A 19,631-nucleotide genomic window follows, 5' to 3' on the forward strand; every position below is an offset into this window, starting at 1 on the left:
CTTTGGCTCAGTTCACGATTCCAGGGTCCTGGGATCGAGTCCCGCATAGGGCTCCTTGCTCATCTGGGAGCCTGCATCTCGCTCTGCCTCAGCTCCCCCCCGTTTGTGCGTGCACTCTCTCTCTCTGACAAATAAAAAAATATATAAAAATAAATTTAAAAAATACAAGAAAAAAAGAAAAATGAAGTGTTTAAAAAAAATTTCAAAAAGATTATTCACACCAACTTATAACTTTCACGTTCCATCTTCTTTGACAAGGTTACCTATCTCTTCTAAGGTACAAGCTCCTCAAAAATCTCTTCTCCCAAACATTCACCAGTCTAGTACATTTTTTTTAAAGATTTTATTTATTTATTTGACAGAGAGAGAGCCAGAGACAGCCAGCGAGAGAGGGAACACAAGCAGGGGCAGTGGGAGAGGAAGAAGCAGGCTCCCAGCAGAGCATGGAGCCAGATGTGGGGCTTGATCCCAGGACCCTGGGATCACACCCTGAGCCGAAGGCAGATGCTTAACCACTGAGCCACCCAGGTGCCCCGTCTAATACATTTTTTTAATATTTTATCTTTAAGTAGGCTCCACTCCCGATGTGGGGCTCAAACTCATGACACTGAGACCAAGAGGTGCATGCTCTACTGACTGAGCCAGCCAAGCACCCCCAAACATTCACCAGTCTAAATAAGAACATCCTGGGGGCGCCTGGGTGGCACAGCGGTTGGGCGTCTGCCTTCGGCTCAGGGCGTGATCCCGGCATTATGGGATCGAGCCCCACATCAGGCTTCTCCGCTAGGAGCCTGCTTCTTCCTCTCCCACTCCCCCTGCTTGTGTTCCCTCTCTCGCTGGCTGTCTCTGTCTCTGTCAAATAAATAAATAAAATCTTTAAAAAAAAAAAAAAAGAACATCCTGGAACAATGTGTAAGATTCATATGAAAAAGAAAAAAAGATTAAGAGATTCTTTGCATTAGCATTCTTTTTAAAACATGTAAAAACTTCACCACGTGTACTAATACAAAAGAAAAGTTAGATTTTATAATATACCTGATTTATCGAACTTTTAAAGAAATGTGATTAAGCCTCCAAGTAAAAGTCAGAAAGACATTTGAAAAATAATCCATGGACTTTGGAAATCAGGCATACTTGGTCTTGAGTTCTAGCTCTGTCATTTACTAATAGATATCTCTTGTTTTTGTCTGCCCATTATTTTTCTTTAGGTAATTCCTCCCTACTCCATGTGATCTTGGTAAGACCTTCAACCACAGTATCCCAACAGCCCTGACCACAAGAGTGGATGTGTTACCAAAATAAACTAATCCTAAGTGGACAAACCTCACAATCCCCAAACATCCTCAATCCCAATGGTTTTCACTTAAAATTCTTTCTTCTTCAATATGCCTATAATAACATCTTGTGCCAAAAATTATGAAGGGTCTAATATCATGGTTGCAATCTAACAAATCAGACTGCCAGTTTCATGGATGCTTGAAGAAGACCCAAGACTCCTGAGTTGTACACAAAGGGCTTTATCACTCACAGCAACAGCAGTAGCCAGAATGTCAGCAATTCCATGGGTTCCCCAAGCCCCAATTCTGACAGGATGACTTGAAAAGGGCCAAATGACGCTTGCACATATAGTGGGTTACGTTACAGGAGAGGAACCTTGGGCTTAGGGAACCTAATTCTGAACAGTAAGCAGGCCTGCTGTCAATTATCCCAGAAAGAGAGACTATCTCTGCATTATCCATGGCTGTAAGTAAATCTGCCCTTTGCTCTTAATGGTGTTGCCTCCATTTGCCAAGGCTGTTCATTACATAAACAACTTTGAGAAGATAATCTAGAACAAAGGCAGTCAAGGCCTCTATTCACAAGATGTGTACAAATGTGAGAGACCCATGCAGATTTATCTTACAACAGCTGACGTCAGAACAGTCCAGTGAAATACTGAACCACTATGATCTATACTTTCTCCATAGCTTGCAGCTGATTCACACTCTTACTTGTTCTTGAACCTCACTCAGTCTTCCAGGCCCTTGCTCCAAATTTTGTCCAAATCTATGTGACCCTGTTCCCTAGTTTCACTTATACCTATTATCCAACCTTGGATCTCAAGACCCACTACTTTAAACACTTGTGAAAAAACAAACTTGTTTCCTTTTCCTTATCTTTATATCCAATCTACCTAGCAATATCTCCCTTGGGATTCTGTCCATACCTATTTTCTCTGCTTCATTATCCAGGTAACCAAGTTATTCACCTAAATGCTTTTTTCCTTCTTCCTCCCACAACAGGGGAAGAGACACAGTATTCTTCTTATTGTCCACTATTAAAGCTTAATATCACATATTCTTCCAGTTATTGCCCTATTTCTCCCCTCTTCTTAACATCCAAGATTAAGAGTTAAATACTCTCAGGATTTACATTTCCTCATACCTACTTTATTCATTTACCAACTTCAATTAGCTTCTCCTCTGACCATTACATTGAGAGTCCTTCTCAACAACTTCTTTAGCACTGAATCCAAAGGACATGTATCGAGCCTTATATTAGTTCATCTTTCATATGCAATCTAATTGCTGAGCATTAACTTTCTTGAAATACTCACTTCCCCTGAATTCCAAAACATACCAGGTCTCTTCTAACTTTCCTCCTGTATTTATGGCTACTTCTGATTTCCTCTGTAGAACTTCCCTTCCCCGTTACTGATGAAGAAAGTGAGAAAGGGAGAGAAGCTCTAATTTACCACAAAGTGCCAATTAATGGATATAGAATGAGTTATGGAAAATCACCTTCTATCAAACACTATTTCAGGTAGAATCATCAATGGATGCTAAAACTTCTGGGTGAAAATTTAATGGGAAACACAGTGCCTGCCTAGTTCTCAGGGTGTGATAGCCAGCCTCCAAGAGTTTCCCATGATCTTTGCCCCTAGGTAGTATCCAACTACACTGAAGGGGTTGCTCTGTGTAACCAACAGAATACTGTAAAAATGTGTGTCTTAAAAGTGGTTAAAATGGCAAATGATATTTTACATGTGTTTTACAACCAAAAAAAATGTTTTTTAAAAAAGGCATTCAACAAGGAAATAGAGACTATGTGTAAAATCAGGACTAAATCCCAAAAAAGCTGCAGCTTCCACCTTGCTCTCTATCTTAGATACTCACCCTGGGGAAAGCTAGGTGCCATGTCATAGGACACTTATGCAGCCCCACGGAAACATCCATGCAGCCAGAAAACGAGGTTCTTGCTCCACCAGCAATAAGCCATCATGGAAGCACGTCCTCCAGCCTGAATCAAGCCTTCAAATGACTGTATTCCTATAATAATCGGATGGGAGACCCTGAGCTAGAAATACCCTCATTCCAAATGCCAGACCCACAGAAACTGAGACAATAAATGTTTATTATAATTAAGCCACTAAATTTTAGGGAACTTTGCTATGCTGCAATAGGTAACCGATTCAGAATTTGTTACAAGGAATGGGATGCTACCATAACAAAAAACCTAAAACTGTGGAAGTTACATGGAATTAAGCAATGGACAAAAGCTAGAAGGACTTTCAGGAGATTATGAGTGAAAGCCTAATGAATACTGAAGAGACTGTTACTAGAAACCTTATGGCCTTCCATGAGGCTGCTATCCAGAGCATAAAAGAAAGTGAGAGAAATTTAATTGAAAATTAGAGGAAAATGGGTCCTTGTTATATAGAAGCTGGAAGTTTAGCAACACTGTTGCCTATGGTAACAGAAAATAGTGTAGTTAATGAAGTGGATGATTTAACTAAGGTGATTTTTTAGATAGTATGTTGAAAGTGCACTCTAATTTTTTACTTAAAAAAATACAGGAGTATAAGGGCGCCTGGGTGGCACAGCAGTTAAGCGTCTGCCTTCAGCTCAGGACGTGATTCTGGCGTTACAGGATCGAGCCCCACATCAGGTTCCTCTGCTAGGAGCCTGCTTCTTCCTCTCCCACTCCCCCTGCTTGTGTTCCCTCTCTCGCTGGCTGTCTCTCTCTCTGTCAAATAAATAAATAAAATCTTTAAAAAAAAAAATACAGGAGTATAAACTAAATTAGGAAAGGCTACTTGCTGGTTCTGAAAATTCATACACTCTACAAAAAGCAACAATATAAAAGTTAGGAATGGTTTTCAGACAAAGACCAAACCTAAGCCACACTCAGAAAATAATTCCATGAAAAGTGAAACAAGGGTGTTAAGATCAAGGCACAGGTGCCTGGGTGGCTCAGTCAGTTAAGCGTCTGACTCTTCATTTCAGCTCAGCTCATGATCTCAGGGTCCTAGGATCCAGCTCCACATCAGGCTCCACACTCAGTGGGGAGTCAACTTGAGATTCTTCTCTCTCAAGCAAATAAATGACTCTTAAAAAAAATAAAATAAAAATCAAGGCAATGCCTCCAAGAATCTAAAACAGGGCTTCAGAGACATCAAGGTCATGAAAGACAAAGAAAGAATGAGAAATATTCCAGAATGAATAGACTGAAAACCTGAAGAGACATGAAAACTATATGCAGGGTGTGATCCTGGACTGGATTCTGGACCAGAAAGTTTCCCTCTTCAGTATGAAGGATATTAGTGGGTGAAATCTGAATAGGAACTGCAGATTACCTAACAGCTCTGTGAAAAATGTTAATTTACTAATTTTGATCATTGTACTGTAATCAAGTAGGAAATTCCATTTTTTATTAAAACTACACATTAAGGGGTGCCTGGGTGCTCAGTCATTAAGCGTCTGCCTTCGGCTCACGGCGTGATCACAAAGTCCTGGGAGCAAGCCCACCATCAGGCTCCCTGCTTGGCTGGAAAGCCTGCTTCTTCCTCTCCCACTCCCCCTGCTTGAGTTCCCTCTCTCGCTGGCTGACTCTCTGTCAAATAAATAAAATCTTTTAAAAAGAAACAAAACAAAACAAAAACTACACATTAAAGTAGTACACTCAGCTAAAGGGGTATTATGTTTCTAATTTATTCTGTAATAATTCAGAAAAAGGTTATAAAGAGAGTGAGAAAGCGGGATGGCAAAGAGGGGAGGGGAGAGAGGACAAGCTTAAAATGTCAAATTTTGAAAATTTGGGTGAGTGGTATAGAGAAATAACGTGTAGTATTTTTCTACTTCTCTCAACATCTAAAATTATTGTAAAATCAAAAGTTAAAAAAAAATTTAACCTTTCTGGCTGGCTGCCCAACACCTCAGAATAAAGAATCAAACTGGCATCACTTCAAAAATTCCCCAGGAACTGGCCCCTTCTTAACGAAGTAGTCTCCTGTCACTCTTCAGCCCCACCAAACACACACCCCAGCCATTCTAAACTGAAAGCCCTGACCTCTCTTAACTCTTTGCACATGTAGAGAAGCTTAAAGCTTTAACTTGAGTGGAAGATCTCCAAAAGAAAAAAGTACACAAAAAGGGGAAGGGGATGACAGGTATTCTCAATGTTGAAAAGTTTTAAAAAGATACATAAAGAAGTAATGACAACCCTGAAATGAGAGTTTTATTCCTCTGAGGGCCACAGAAGTAGCAGTTCTCTTTTTTTAAAAGATTTTATTTATTTATTTATTTGTTTGTTTATTTATTTGACAGAGAGATAGAGAGTGAGCACAAGCAGGGGGAGCAGCAGGCAGAAGGAGAGGGAGAAGCAGGCTCCCCACTGAGCAGGGAGCCCAATGCAGGACTCCATCCTGGGACTCTGGGATCATGACCTGAGCCAAAGGCAGACGCTTAACCGACTGAGCCACCCAGGTGCCCCAGCCCAGTTCTCTTCAGAGAGATGAGTAGTCCCAAAGGAAAAAAAGTCCGGTCAATCCCTGAGGTTCACAAAACACTAACTGAAAAACCTACCTCCCCCACACACCCACCCAACAGAGGTTAAAAGTATTTACACTGGCAACAGCTCCTTTATCTATTGCCAGTTATTAATAACAGAAGAAAATCAAGAGCAAGTAAGGGGGTGGGGAACACAGCAGGAGATAAATCCCTCTAGCTATAGTAGGGGACAGACGGTTTTCTGGCAAACCTACTTGGAAATGAATGCATTTCCACATAATGCTGTCACTAATGATGACTTTGCTGTAAAGTATGAGAAATATAGTACTATACTTTTAATACATTATGGATTAGTTAACATTAATGAGTGGGGAGAGGATGTGTCTGAGGATCAACTGAACTGGTACGAGATTATCTCAATGTAATAAATAACCACTGATTTCTAAAGACAGCCCTACGAATTAGCCTTCAAAAGAAAGCCCTTTCTGAAGCTGGGGCCATCCCAATACAACCACATACTGCCATGTCTGATACATCTCTGCATTTCTTAACCCTGGCCCACATCTCACTCTGTGGCCGTGCTTCTGCAACACAAAAATTCTAGGCTTAAAAGAAAATCCTATTTTACAATGAACATTAATCGTCTTAGAAGATATTCCTCTTAAACAATACCTAATGTTGCAAACTGTTTAATGAATGAAACCTCTACATAAATCCTCCACGTAGCTTCAATTCATTTCAAACATGCACTTTGATTCCTTTTAAAAAAATATGCCAATTTTTCAATTTTTATGGAAGCTGTCCTTTATTCAAAGTCGTATCTCAGTATTAAATCTTCCTCTCTCCTTGTTGGGATTTCACAGCTAATATCTAACCAGTATTAATGTATCTTGGGTCACACAAAAATTCTCTGAAAAGCAAAAACTATGTATTTTTAATTTTCTCATAGTTATATAAAAAGTTAGCTTATAAATCATTGGTTTCATTTTTAAATAAGTGATTTGGATAGCACAATATTTAGTATGAAATATTCTTTATCACCACTTACTTACGATACAAGATATTTTAAAATATTTTAAAGTATGTGCCAGTATGAAGGAGGTAAAAAAAAATTCAGAGGGAGAGTGACTCCAACATATCTTATGAACAATACCACCAAAATTTAGCTCACAACATACAGTATTTTAGAATACTAAAGTCTGAATGGATTGTGAGTGTTAGGCTTCAATGCAACATTTTGTAATATGATAAGCATATCTGAGACAAACCTAGATGTTAAAATCTTAAAAGAGGTAAAGCAGGATGGGGTGGGGAGTAAGATAGTCTATCATACCTGATCTTTTCAGCTATACTATCACTTACTTAACATCATACCATAATAAAAAAGTCCCTTCCCAAATATTCCCAAGGCAAGCAAACAAGTCTAACAATAATAAATTCATACTATGTTTACCTCACAGCCTTTATAAATCATCAGAAAAACTGTTACAAAATAAAACGTACAAATGGATTTTAAGTTTAATAACAGAATCAAATTATACTAAACTTATACATGCTGAAAGTAAAATGCAAATAGTATTTACATACTAATGAAAATACCAACTGCTAATATTTGTAGCTAAACAGGTTTGACTACACACAATGTTTTTATCTAGTTTTCAACAACTGCAAAAAAAACTGTAAAATGAAAAATCTCATTCCTGGAGCAAAAAAAAAAAAAAAAGGAGAGAGAGATCAATAAATATAATCAATAGCACTGTATTTATTAAACACTATACTACATTTAATAATCGTCCATTAAAAATATCATGACAGGGCATATATTAAGATAAATATGATCATACCATGAACACTTCTTTAAACAAGATAATGCTCATGAAATGACTGAAGAGACGAATATCATCAGCAAGACTTTCTCCTGAGTCCTACCTGTATCCCTCCTTCGTTCGTGGATTCAAAGGGTTACAAAAAATCTCACGGTGCTTCTTAGTAAAACTGCTAATTAAACCCAATCTGCCATTTCCCTTCAGCAATCCAAACAACAATAGACAGCAAGATAGAATCCTGTAACTGTCACTATCACAAAACCACCTCATTAAAGAAGATGAATATGTATACTTGCTGCCTAAGATTTAGAAAACATATACATAAAACCTAACAAATGCTCTAAAGGTGAATATAAAGTTATAATTATTATTTCGCTCACAATTGGAAATCTAATTTCAAAATTAAAAATTTAAGCTTTTAAAAACATTTACCTTGAAAAAAGGCACAGAAATTCAAACCAAATCTATTCCCAAATCTAAAGTATTTATAAACATGAAAATGTTCCAAACTATTTTATACCAACGGTTTAAGAGTAATGTTATTTTCTAACTGAAGAGGTCTTTTTTATCCTCACCTCATTAAAAACATTTCATAGTAGTATCCTTTTCCTATGTTGAGAATTATGTCCTATGAATGACACTACAGTCTTATATTAGTTCACTAAAAATTACTCATATCCTTTAAAATAAATAAAAATGTAAGCAGAAAACAGGTAAGTTAGAAGAAGACAGATTAGTATCAGGCAAGCTTTTAGTGCTTTATTAAAAGACAAAATATTCTCAAACAAATGGTATGACATTTGGCCATTAAAAAAAAAAAACACTAAACCATTATTAGTACCACTGGGGGGAAAAACAGTCAAGAATATACAGAATTTCAAAACTGTTTCATTACAAAGTGAAAAGGCGGATGAGATTTTTCCTTACATGTGAAATAATCAAGTTAATAATATATAGCCACAAACTACTACTGCTGAAGTCACCTAAAGATTTCACAAGATGACCACAGCAACACATGCAAGAAATCTCTCTCATGCTTTCAATTTGTATTTCAAATCTTCAGTTGAAATAGGTTCTGCCATACAAACATATTCACAAATATGGCATTATTTTAAACCTATTCTTTGACTTTATACTCTCAATTAGTCAAAAATTTTCAGTATTTCAATATCTCCATCCAGCTATCAAGAACTTTATTTTATCTAAAAAAGGGAAAAAATCTATTAAGTAGATGTGCTACATATAGAGCAACAACAAATCCACTTACTTTTTTCTCTTTCTCATGATGTTTATCCTGAGAGTGAGAGGAAGAATCACTTAAACTTTGATCATATGACCTATTAGATCCCCGTTTGCTCTTTTTCTAAAAAAGAAAATATATATACATACATGTATATGTATATAAAAATTTTTAAATAATCTTTTTGTTAGGCTTAACCAATTCAAGTGTGTAATATTTAAAAATGTCTACTGAAGTAAAAAAAAAATTCTCACTATTTTAAGCTATATAATCCAGTTTAGATACCATCCATATATATTGTCTATTACATTCATTATAAAAGAAAATCTGAACCTAAATTTAACATTAATGCCATATTTTTGTACATCTATTAAAATGTGTGAAAACAGACTGTAATTTCAAATAAGCAGTAGCTTATTTGTCACTTTATCACAAAACCACCTCTTAAAGAAATCAACTATAATTTTCAACGTCTTCTTTAAAAAAGAAAAGGAGTTTCAACCAAAATAGAGAATGCCATACTGAGGAAGGATGCCAAGACTAGAAGAAAAGAAAAGAAAATATTTGAAGAGTTACTTTTTGCCACGCTAGGAAAAGCAAGAAGCCTTTTAATCTCATATTTCCGGTATTAAGGCATAGTTTTCTAAAAACTTGTCTCTGCAGTTCATTAAGAAAAAAATTAAAGGAAATGTCAGCATTAGACCCATGCATTTTTCAAAGTATTACTAAAAGTACTACACATTTCTATTTAAAATACTTATAGAATTTCATAATAAAGTATGACAGTGAGTCATTTGAGGTGTTTAAAACTTAGTGGTACCATAACTAGTTTAAATTAAATAAAAATGACTATGAAAGGTATTCAAATTCCATGCAAATGTAGAGGTTACGCAATCTTATTAAACTATTAAAGACTCTTCCTCTCTAACTAGCAAATGGGATAACAACATGTCAATAACTAGCAATGAAAAAATCCTATTTATTATTTACACAAACTCAAAATCCATTTTCATTATTTCTAGATTCGTTCTATGTCATCTTCCATCTAGAAAATTAAAAATCCAATACGCTTTTCACATCTAGGAGGCAAAATTTTCAATTTTGCTCAAAACTTCTCTTAAAACACTTCAATATTGTCAGCCCTTAAAATAAATCAAAGTCTTCAATATCAAACAATATATTTACATAATCCTAAGTATTCTAATATGCATGAACCAGAAGAGTCATGAACTGATTTCATGAGAAAGGGGCCCCTAGTGATATTATTTCTTTAAAAGAAAGGAAGAAAAAAATAGCTCCACTCACAAGGGAAAGGTAATAAGGAAAAAAAAAGAGAGAGAGAGAAAAGAGAGAAACTAAAGAAAAATAAAGAAGACTTAAACTTTCAGTGTACACATCTAATTGTTATCATTAAAGACTAAAAATAATAGACACTTAGGACATTAAATATTGATCCTTCAGAGGAACATGGACACAATATATGTAGCAGCTAATCAAATTTTACCAACTCAATCATCCATGCGACTATGTAACAGTAAAGATAGGCAAAATCTAAAATATTCCCAAAGCTGTATTTAAATACATTTTCCTCAAGATAGTCAACTAAGAAGTTACAAAACAGCTTTCAGTTTTACTATCTCCAAGTAAATAAAAATGAAAATAAAGAAATAGTAATTAGCAAAAAGACGAGAAACAAGTCACAGAAAATCACAAAATGTATAATCAAATGTCAAAAAAATGAAATTATATGAAAAAAGTCTTAGATTATAGAGTCCTTTACACTTGCTGCTTCTACTATCCTAACATTTGCTATTAATAGAAATTATTTTACAATATTCACCTTTATAAATGAACCTAAGCAAAGCAAGATCTTTAAAAATTACTTGATCCTTTAATTCCCAGTAAAGACCATGCAAAGCAAACAATCCCATGCAAAAATGAAGAGAAAGGGAATAGCTATTATGCCTTTTTCATAAAACAGAATCAACTCTATTGTTAAAATTATGGTATCATTTTAATGTTAAATTCAAGATAAATTCTTACCAGCTTACTAAAATGGTATTTACAGTAGCCACAGTATTGGACATTATCTGCACCATTACCTTCTTCTTCACAAAGTAGTCCAGCAAACTGAGCACTGAAAATAAAAGCCAAAAAATACATATAAAATACAAATACACACATAATACTAAACTTCAAACTACAGTACGTATAAACTAAAATTCACTTCCAAGCATGTAAGATTTGTAATTAAACCTTACACATCTCCTAAGAGAAAGAGGGAAAATGAAAGGCTTTATTCTCACTGTGACCAAGTACATTTCACCTCAACCTCTGATATTTTCTAAAGTTATATTTGTAGTTTATAATAAACTTTTGATCCATCCATCTCTAATAAGGATGAAGACTTATGCATGTTTTATGTCACCAAAAAGACATTAAATTGCTTTAAGATACCCCCCACCCCATTATTAACACTTCATTTTACTTCTTCAATCTGTATCACAGGTACAAATAGTAAGGCCAGGCTTCTGAAGGGCTGAAATAACTTGGGATGGGATATGCCCATAGATGCAGATTACATTCTGTTACAAGGAAAATGCTTCAAGTCATAGAACCATACAGCAGGCAAGAAAAACAAGCTGTGTTTTCCAGTAGAAAACTATGGAAGAAAGTGAATCAAAACCTAAAGTTACGATATTGGTTTTTTTAAAAAAACACAAAGTGCTAAAGTTTACAATCATCACCTTATCAATTTGTCATCAGTGTCAACTGCCATTTTTAACATTTCAAAATTACAGTAGTATTAGTATATATCTCTACCTAAAAAAAGAACTTTCATCTTTGAAAAATTAAGTTCATTATTAACAGAATTTATAAAACCAAAAATCTCTTCCATTCCCCAAAAATAATCTAAAATGGACTTCTTAAACCCATACACTAAAAGCTCAGGAAATAAAGCATGTGCCTATACTGGCTGCTAGATACAGACTATTTCTTAAAAGTAACGAGTACATGGGTTATTCCCAAACTCTAATTTTGAACTGTTGTCTATTATGCTGAATATTTTATTTTAGGATAATCTTTGCTCTTGAAATTTTACACCAAAAAAAGTAAGTAACTTTTTAGGAAATAGCCACTATTATACAATGAATATGATGGTGATTGCTTTTTCCCCTTTTCAGACACAAAGTAAAGAAACATAATCATTCATTAAATCCTTATTAATATTACAGGCACTACACTAAGTTTACCTACATCAGCTCTTTTCGTCCTAACAACAAATCAAAGGTTGGGTAACCAACACCAATATTTTAAACAAAATGCAACTAAATAAATCATGAGAACCAGAGTTCACCTATTCAAAATTCACTCTGGTAAGTTCAATTATTAGAATCATCTTTATTATAAATAAGAAAATCTAAACATAGAAACTATCCCAATAAAATTTACTGCAAATATTTGGATATCTAAACCTTTAACTTAACAAGGTATTCCCTTGTACAAAGTACAAGAATATCAGTTTTGTACAATGACAGAAACATACTTACCATGTCACATGGAAAGCCTGTCGACATCCATGTTTATTACAGGTCATACAAGCACCAGTGGCTGCTTTGCTTTCTCTTCCTTGTTCATCACAAATGTAGCAAGTCTTAGTATAGAGAAAATAAACAAAATGAGGCAAAAACCTTAAAGTGCTTTATAGAAATGAATTTTACAATTATCTTCAGAAGTCAAGACTGGGTTTACTATTTAACCTGCTTTACTTCAAAACATGAATTCATTTTTTTTGACAGTAACCTAATTTTTACAAACATGAAAACATAAACGAGGACATGGAAATAGTCCCAAAAGGATCTCACAAAGGCCCAGTCTTCCTTAGGCTCAAACACCCCACACGATGAAGAATCTTCACAGGCACTGAGGTCAGGGGCCAGGACACAGCCTACAATACCTTGGTCTTAAAAATTCCTCACCAATATTCAACTGATTTCTATAACAAGAGTGTAAAAAGAGGTTTGTCTTTCCTTTCTGCTATAAGTAAGCATACCTAAAGGAGTTTAATACAGGGAGCTGGGACCTAAGAGACGAAGGATGGTCCTATGTGAGTGAGCAAAACTTAGGTCATTTCACCTGTTGACAGGAATCCCACATGGGCTCTCATTCAGCCTGCCAACCTGACATACTGAGCCTGAGAGGAAGACACTTTAGCTAAGGAGTTCAGAGATGAACAGTCCCAGCAACTCTGACTGACATCTGGTCCTTTCCTCAGGTAAGAACAGCTGATAAACAGTATCAACTTTTTATGAAAAACCAGAATTAGATAAATGGCAATCTACATGTACCAATGTATAATGAATAAAATCATCAGCTGACTAGAAGTTGAGTATACAAAAATTAAGGTCTACATAAAATCAGGTGATACACTTCTAAAAAGAAACCAACTTCTGGGGCGCCTGGGTGGCGCATTCGTTAAGCGTCTGCCTTCGGCTCAGGGCGTGATCCCGGCGTTCTGGGATTGAGCCCCACCTCAGGCTCCTCTGCTAGGAGCCTGCTTCTTCCTCTCCCACTCCCCCTGTTCCCTCTCTCTCTGGCTGTCTCTGTCAAAATAAATAAATAAAATCTTTAAAAAAAAAAAAAGAAAGAAACCAACTTCTTTCTGCACAGTAATGAAGTATAACTAGCCAACTTAAATAGGACCACATGTATTTTTAAACCTAGAGAGGTTCCCCCCACTATGCCCTGTGGTGCCAAATAATACCATTCAACAATATTTATAAGAACACAGTTCTCAAAAAAGCCTTGTATCAAGTCAGATAAATTAAACTCCTCTGTTGAAAAACAAGGACTCAGAGTGAACTGAATTACAAAAATTATTTTATGCCTCTAATAAGTAAAATCCCAAGTCACAACAAAACCAACCCAGATACAGTAAATTAAGAACATCTCTACCCATTCGATTACAAAAAGAAAGTACCAAACAATTACAATGCAACAATGTAACATACATTTTTTAACCTACAAATGATGAAGAATATTAAATAAAGAAAAGACAAGACTGAAACAATAACATTTTATATAACAGCACTGGAGGAGATAATGCTAAGTGAAATAAGTCAAGAGGAGAAAGACAATTATCATATGATTTCTCTCATCTATGGAACATAAGAACTAGGATGATCAGTAGGGGAAGAAAGGGATGAAGAAAGGGGGGGTAATCAGAAGGGGGAATGAAACATGAGAGACTGTGGACTATGAGAAACAAACTGAGGGCCTCGGGGGGGGGGGGGATGGGATAGACCGGTGATGGGTAGTAAGGAGGGAACGTACTGCATGGTGCACTGGGTGTTATACGCAACTAATAAATCATCGAACTTTACATCGGAAACCGGGGATGTACTGTATGGTGACTAACATAATATAATAAAAAATCATTAAAAAAAATTTCAGGGGAAATATGCAATGGTCTTTAAATTCCAAAGCAAACTGAAAAGACACCACCATTTGACCATTCAAAAAACTAAAAATTATGATAGTATTAAAAAGAAAGGTGAAGTAGGACTTCCAGACTTCTGGAATGGCAGAGTGAAGAGCTCCATGGATCCTCTCCCTAGTGAATTAACCACTTCACAGATTTAAAAAAAAAAAAAAAAGTCTCTGAAAATTATCCTAAAAGCATGCAGTAAACAGTGGAAAATTTATTCAAAAAATCTACCAAATCTCAATAAGAACGGTGAGAGTCTGTGGAATTTGAGTCATGATCTGCTCCCATCACAACCCACCACACACACAACTTCCTGTAACGGAAGTTCCCCTCTGGGTGGACGTGGTTTGAGAAGACCCCCCCTCGCTCCCCAGCTCCCAGTCTAAAGCTATAGTTGTACCCTAGGAGAACAATTTCCAGTGACTCTCAACCTACTTAGTGCTGTAAGCTCTCACTCATAGAATCCCATCCTAACAAATGGCCAAGAGTCCTGAGGCCATAGTATCCCTACCCCAGCTTGCTAGCAGAATGGAAGTCCCAATGGTAGGAGGAATGACTTGAGAAAACCAGTGGCTACTACACCCTTCCCTCCTCGCAGCACCCTGTTGGAGTACATGTATCTCTTCAGGAGAAGCAGAGTGCTATCATCATCCCCAGAGCAGTCATGTAGAGGTTCTCAGAAAGGTGCATGGGGTGAACAAAGAGCTCAACAGCTCTGCCTGAGAAGACTAACTTTATCTGGAAAAGGGCTTAGAGAAGTTTAAGGCCAGAGTCAAAAACACCCTGGTGGCAAGCAAGTAAGACAGGACTGGTAGCTCCAAGATACTAGTGGAAACAAGCAAAATTAACCTGAAGATTAACAGAGACAATGAGAAAAAGACAACAAATAAGGGCCCTCCTGGGATCACACTCATCCCTGGGGGTCCAGAAGGCTATGTACATGAACTAGGGTGCACCCAACTGGGAAAAATCAAAGTGGGACTTGGGGGCAGACTTAAAAGCATTCTCCAAAGCCACAAACAAATCCATCAGCCAATAAGGTTCAAGAGGCTTTAGTACAAACTATGATCAAAAACTGGCTGAAAAATAAGTTACTGTGACCCAAGGGGAACTCCTCAGAATCCAGACTTGAAAATAAAATCACACTCATACACGATGGTCTGAAAGACTGTGTGCATCAGGAACAACCGGAGAGAGAACTTCAGATCTACTTAGAAAATAATCTCTAAATCACACACATATTAAATGACTAAAGGTGAATATCTAACTAGCTAATGGGGTTAAAGCACAATTTTTGACTAATAAGTGGTTTATATTGACCCACGGACAATCCTAAAAAGTCAGGCCTGTTTTTTGTTTTGTTTTGTTTTTAAGAAGACATTTGAGCAGTGCCACCTGAAATTATATACTGTTGGGAAAACAGACATGAGAAAATTAGCCCAACCAAGTCGTTAAACGAATTAAGTGACCAAACAAACAGGGCCTATAAGGAGAAGGAATGATCATTCTCCAAAGTGGCTATATTATCTAAATGTTGTTTCAACAAAAAAAAATTGTAAGCCCTGCAAAGAAACAGGGCAGTGTGACCTACATACAAGAAGGAAAAAAAAAAAAAAAAACAGACAGACATTAGAAACTGACTTTGAGGAGGGGCCCAGATGTTGGACTTGAAAGACAAAGACTTCAACGGAAATTTTAGAGTTTAAAATTCACTAGAAGGACTCAATAGGTTTTAGCTGGCAGTAGAAAAAGAATGAAGAAACTTAAAAATAGATCAATAAAGGGGCACCTGGCTGGCTTAGTTGGGAGAACATCTGACTCGTGATCTTGGGATCATGAGTTTGAGCCCAACATTGGGTATAGAGATTACTTAAACATAAATAAACTTTAGGGGCACCTGGGTGGCTCAGTCAGTTGAGGTCCAACTCTTGATTCTGGGTCAGGTCATGATCTCAGGGATGTGAGATCGAGCCCCGCCTCAGTCTCCGTGCTGGGCATGGGGCCTGCTTAAGATTCTCTCTCTCCCTCTCTCTCTGCACCCCCTCCCTCTCTTAAAAAATAAATAAATAAATAAATAAATAAATAAATAAATAAATAAATAAATAAAATAAACTTTAAAAAACTAGATCAATAAAGATTATACAGTATAAAGAAGAGACATCTTTAGATTACACTACCTAAAGTACAGTTGCCAAAAAATGTGGGACACCATTATGTATACCAACATTATGTACAATGAGAAAACCAGAAAAAGAAAGTAAGGGACAGACTGTATCTAAAGAAATAATGGCTGAAAACTTCCCAAATTTGATGAAAAACAATTAACCTACAAATCTAAAAAGCTTGATAAACACGAAGAGATCCACACTAAAAATGATCAAAGCCAAAAAAACAAAACAGTCTTGAAAGCAACATGAGGGGCGCCTGGGTGTCACAGTCTGTTAAACATCTAACTCTTGGTTTCGACTCAGGTTGTGATCTCAGGGTTGTGAGACTGTGCCCCATGGGCTCCACACTCAGTGGGGAGTCTGCTTAAGACACTCTCTCCCAGGGGCGCCTGGGTGGCACAGCGGTTAAGCATCTGCCTTCTGTTCAGGGCGTGATCCTGGAGTTATGGGATCGAGCCCCACATCAGGCTCCTCCGCTATGAGCCTGCTTCTTCCTCTTCCACTCCCCCTGCTTGTGTTCCCTCTCTCGCTGGCTGTCTATCTCTCTGTCAAATAAATAAATAAAATCTTTAAAAAAAAAAAAAAAAAAAAGACACTCTCTCCCGGGGCGCCTGGGTGGCACAGCGGTTAAGCGTCTGCCTTCGGCTCAGGGCGTGATCCTGGCGTTATGGGATCGAGCCCCACATCAGGCTCCTCTGCTATGAGCCTGCTTCTTCCTCTCCCACTCCCCCTGCTTGTGTTCCCTCTCTCGCTGGCTGTCTCTATCTCTGTCAAATAAATAAATAAAATCTTAAAAAAAAAAAAAAAAGACACTGTCTCCCCCTCCTCCTCTCTAAAATAAATATATTTTTAAAAAAAAAGAAAGAAAGAAATCAACACAAGAAAAATGGCTCATCACATACATGGAAACTACAATAAAATTTACACCTGAGGTCTCCACAGAAACAATGGAGGACAAAAGGCAGTGGAATAAGACATTCAAAATGCTTAAAAAACAAAGCTATCAACCAAGAATCTTATATCCAGCAAAGCTATGTTGCAGAAATAAAGATGCAATAAAAATATTCCCTAACAAAAACTAAGATACTTTTGGGGCACCTGGGTGGCTCAGTCAGTTAAGCGGCTGGTTTTGGCTCAGGTCATGATCTCAGAGTCATGAGATAGAGCCACACATTGGGCTCAGTACAGAGTCTGCTTGTCCCTCTCCCTCTCGGCCCCACTCCCCTCTCGCATTCCCTCTCTCCAAAATAATTTTTTTTTTAATAAAAAAACCAAAAACCGAGATACTTTGTTGCTCCAACCCTGATTAACAAGAAATACTAAAGGAAATTCTTTAGGCTAAAATCAAGTGATGTGACACAATAATTGCAATACACACACACACACACACACACCCCACCAAGAAGATTCAGTCAATTTACCTCAATAAAGCTGAAATCTTTAAAAAATATAACAGACCAATTAAACACACAGAAAAAATCTCTGACAAAGGGAATTATATAGGAAATGATAAAAGACATGATTAGATACTTCTTTCTCATTCTTCTCTTCATTTAAAAGACAATAGCACTGGGGCACCCAGGTGGCTCAGCTGGTTAAGCATCTGCCTTTGGCTCAAGTCATGATCTCAGGGTCCTGGGACTGAGCCCCACATCGGGCTCCCTGCTCAGCAGGGAGTCTGCTTCTCCCTCTCCCTCTGCCCCTTCCCCCACTCCTGCTCTCTCTCTTTCTCAAATAAATAAATAAATACATAAATAGTAATTGCATAAAACAATGTCCATAAATTGTACTGCTGGGACTATAACACAGAGAAATGTGATATTTTTGACAATGAAAGCACAATGAAAGAGAATGTGAATAAAGATATACTGGGATTAAGGAAGTAATATCGGAAGGTAACTTGAACCCACAGGAAGAAATGAAGAGAAACACAAGTGGTAATCAGGAATACACACATACATACACACACACACGCATACGCAAACACGCTGTATAAATACATTTGTGGTTTCCTTCTCATAGCTTTAAAAGATTATAAGTCAATAATTATAATAGTAGATTGTTGATTTGTAGTATATACAGACATAATATCTTTAATAATAACAGCACAAAAAGGGAGAAAGGAACGGAGGCATGTGGGAATGAATTTTCTATGTTACTGGAGTTAAGTAGATTCCAATAAGGTGAATACTGTAAGCCCCAGAGGAACCACTAAATAACTGGGGGCACCCAGGTGGCTTAGTCAGTTGGGCGTCAACTCTTGATTTCAGCTGAGGTCATGATACCGGGTTGTGATTAAGAGCCCCTCTTCAGGCTCTGCACTCAGCACAAAGTTGGCTTGGGATTTTCTCTCTCCCTCCCTCTTCTTCTGCCCCTCCCCCTACTCACACTCGCTCTAATAAAATCTTTTAAAAAATTTAAAAAGAACCCAAAAAATATACTTTGAAAATCATGAAGGAATGAAAAAGGTACACTAGAAAATATCCACTTGAGAAAAGGTACTATAAAAGGAAAAGAGAGAAACAAAGTAGTCATTAAGACAATGCAAACAAAAAGTAAAATGTCAGGGGGTGCCTGAGTAGCTCAGTCAGTTAAGTGTCTGAATTCAGTTCAAGTCACGATTTCGGGGTCCTGGAATCAAGCGCTCCCCCCTCTGCCCCGTTAAGGCTCCCTGCTCAGTGAGGAGTCTGCTTATTCCCCTGCTCCTCCCCCCACTTGTACACTCTCTCTCAAATAAATAAAATAAAAATTTTAAAAAGTAAAATAGCAGGCATAAATCCAACCACAATAATAATAGCATTTAATATGACTATACTCCGATCAAAAGGCAAAGATTAATAAACAGGACTTTAAAAAAAAAAAAAAGTTCCATATACTGTCTACACAAGGCATACTCGAGATTTGAAAATACGAATAAGGGGGTGTGTGGGTTGCAGTCCATTAAGTGCCTGACTCTTGGTTTTGGCTCCAGTTGTGATCTTAGGGTTGTGAGATCAAGACCCATATTGGGCTCTGTGCTCATTGTGGAATCTGCTTGAGATTCTCTCTCTCTACCCTTCCCGCTCATGCTCTCTCTAAAATAAATAATTTTTTAAAGAAATTATGAAAGCACAAATAACATAAAACATGAAAAAAGAAATA

At 37.0% G+C, this 19,631-nt stretch overlaps 1 protein-coding gene across 23 annotated transcripts in view; it reads right to left on the reverse strand.

The window, feature by feature from the left end:
* The window catches only part of MLLT10 (MLLT10 histone lysine methyltransferase DOT1L cofactor), a 232,109-nt gene that overhangs the window by 105,327 nt on the left and 107,151 nt on the right, over window positions 1–19,631 (reverse strand). For 15 of the 23 annotated variants that reach the window (XM_057304610.1, XM_048219372.2, XM_057304608.1 and 12 more), the window contains 3 exons: window positions 12,386–12,489; window positions 10,878–10,971; window positions 8,862–8,957 (listed from right to left, as the gene is read on the reverse strand). In XM_057304610.1, the coding sequence (XP_057160593.1) occupies window positions 8,862–8,957; window positions 10,878–10,971; window positions 12,386–12,489 (294 nt within the window). The remainder of the gene's footprint in view (window positions 1–8,861; window positions 8,958–10,877; window positions 10,972–12,385; window positions 12,490–19,631) is intronic. The other 8 variants (XM_057304613.1, XM_057304612.1, XM_057304611.1 and 5 more) reach the window with 1 other exon arrangement.

The sequence above is a fragment of the Ursus arctos genome, unplaced genomic scaffold, assembly GCF_023065955.2.
Source record: "Ursus arctos isolate Adak ecotype North America unplaced genomic scaffold, UrsArc2.0 scaffold_30, whole genome shotgun sequence".
NCBI classification, from domain to species: domain Eukaryota; kingdom Metazoa; phylum Chordata; class Mammalia; order Carnivora; family Ursidae; genus Ursus; species Ursus arctos.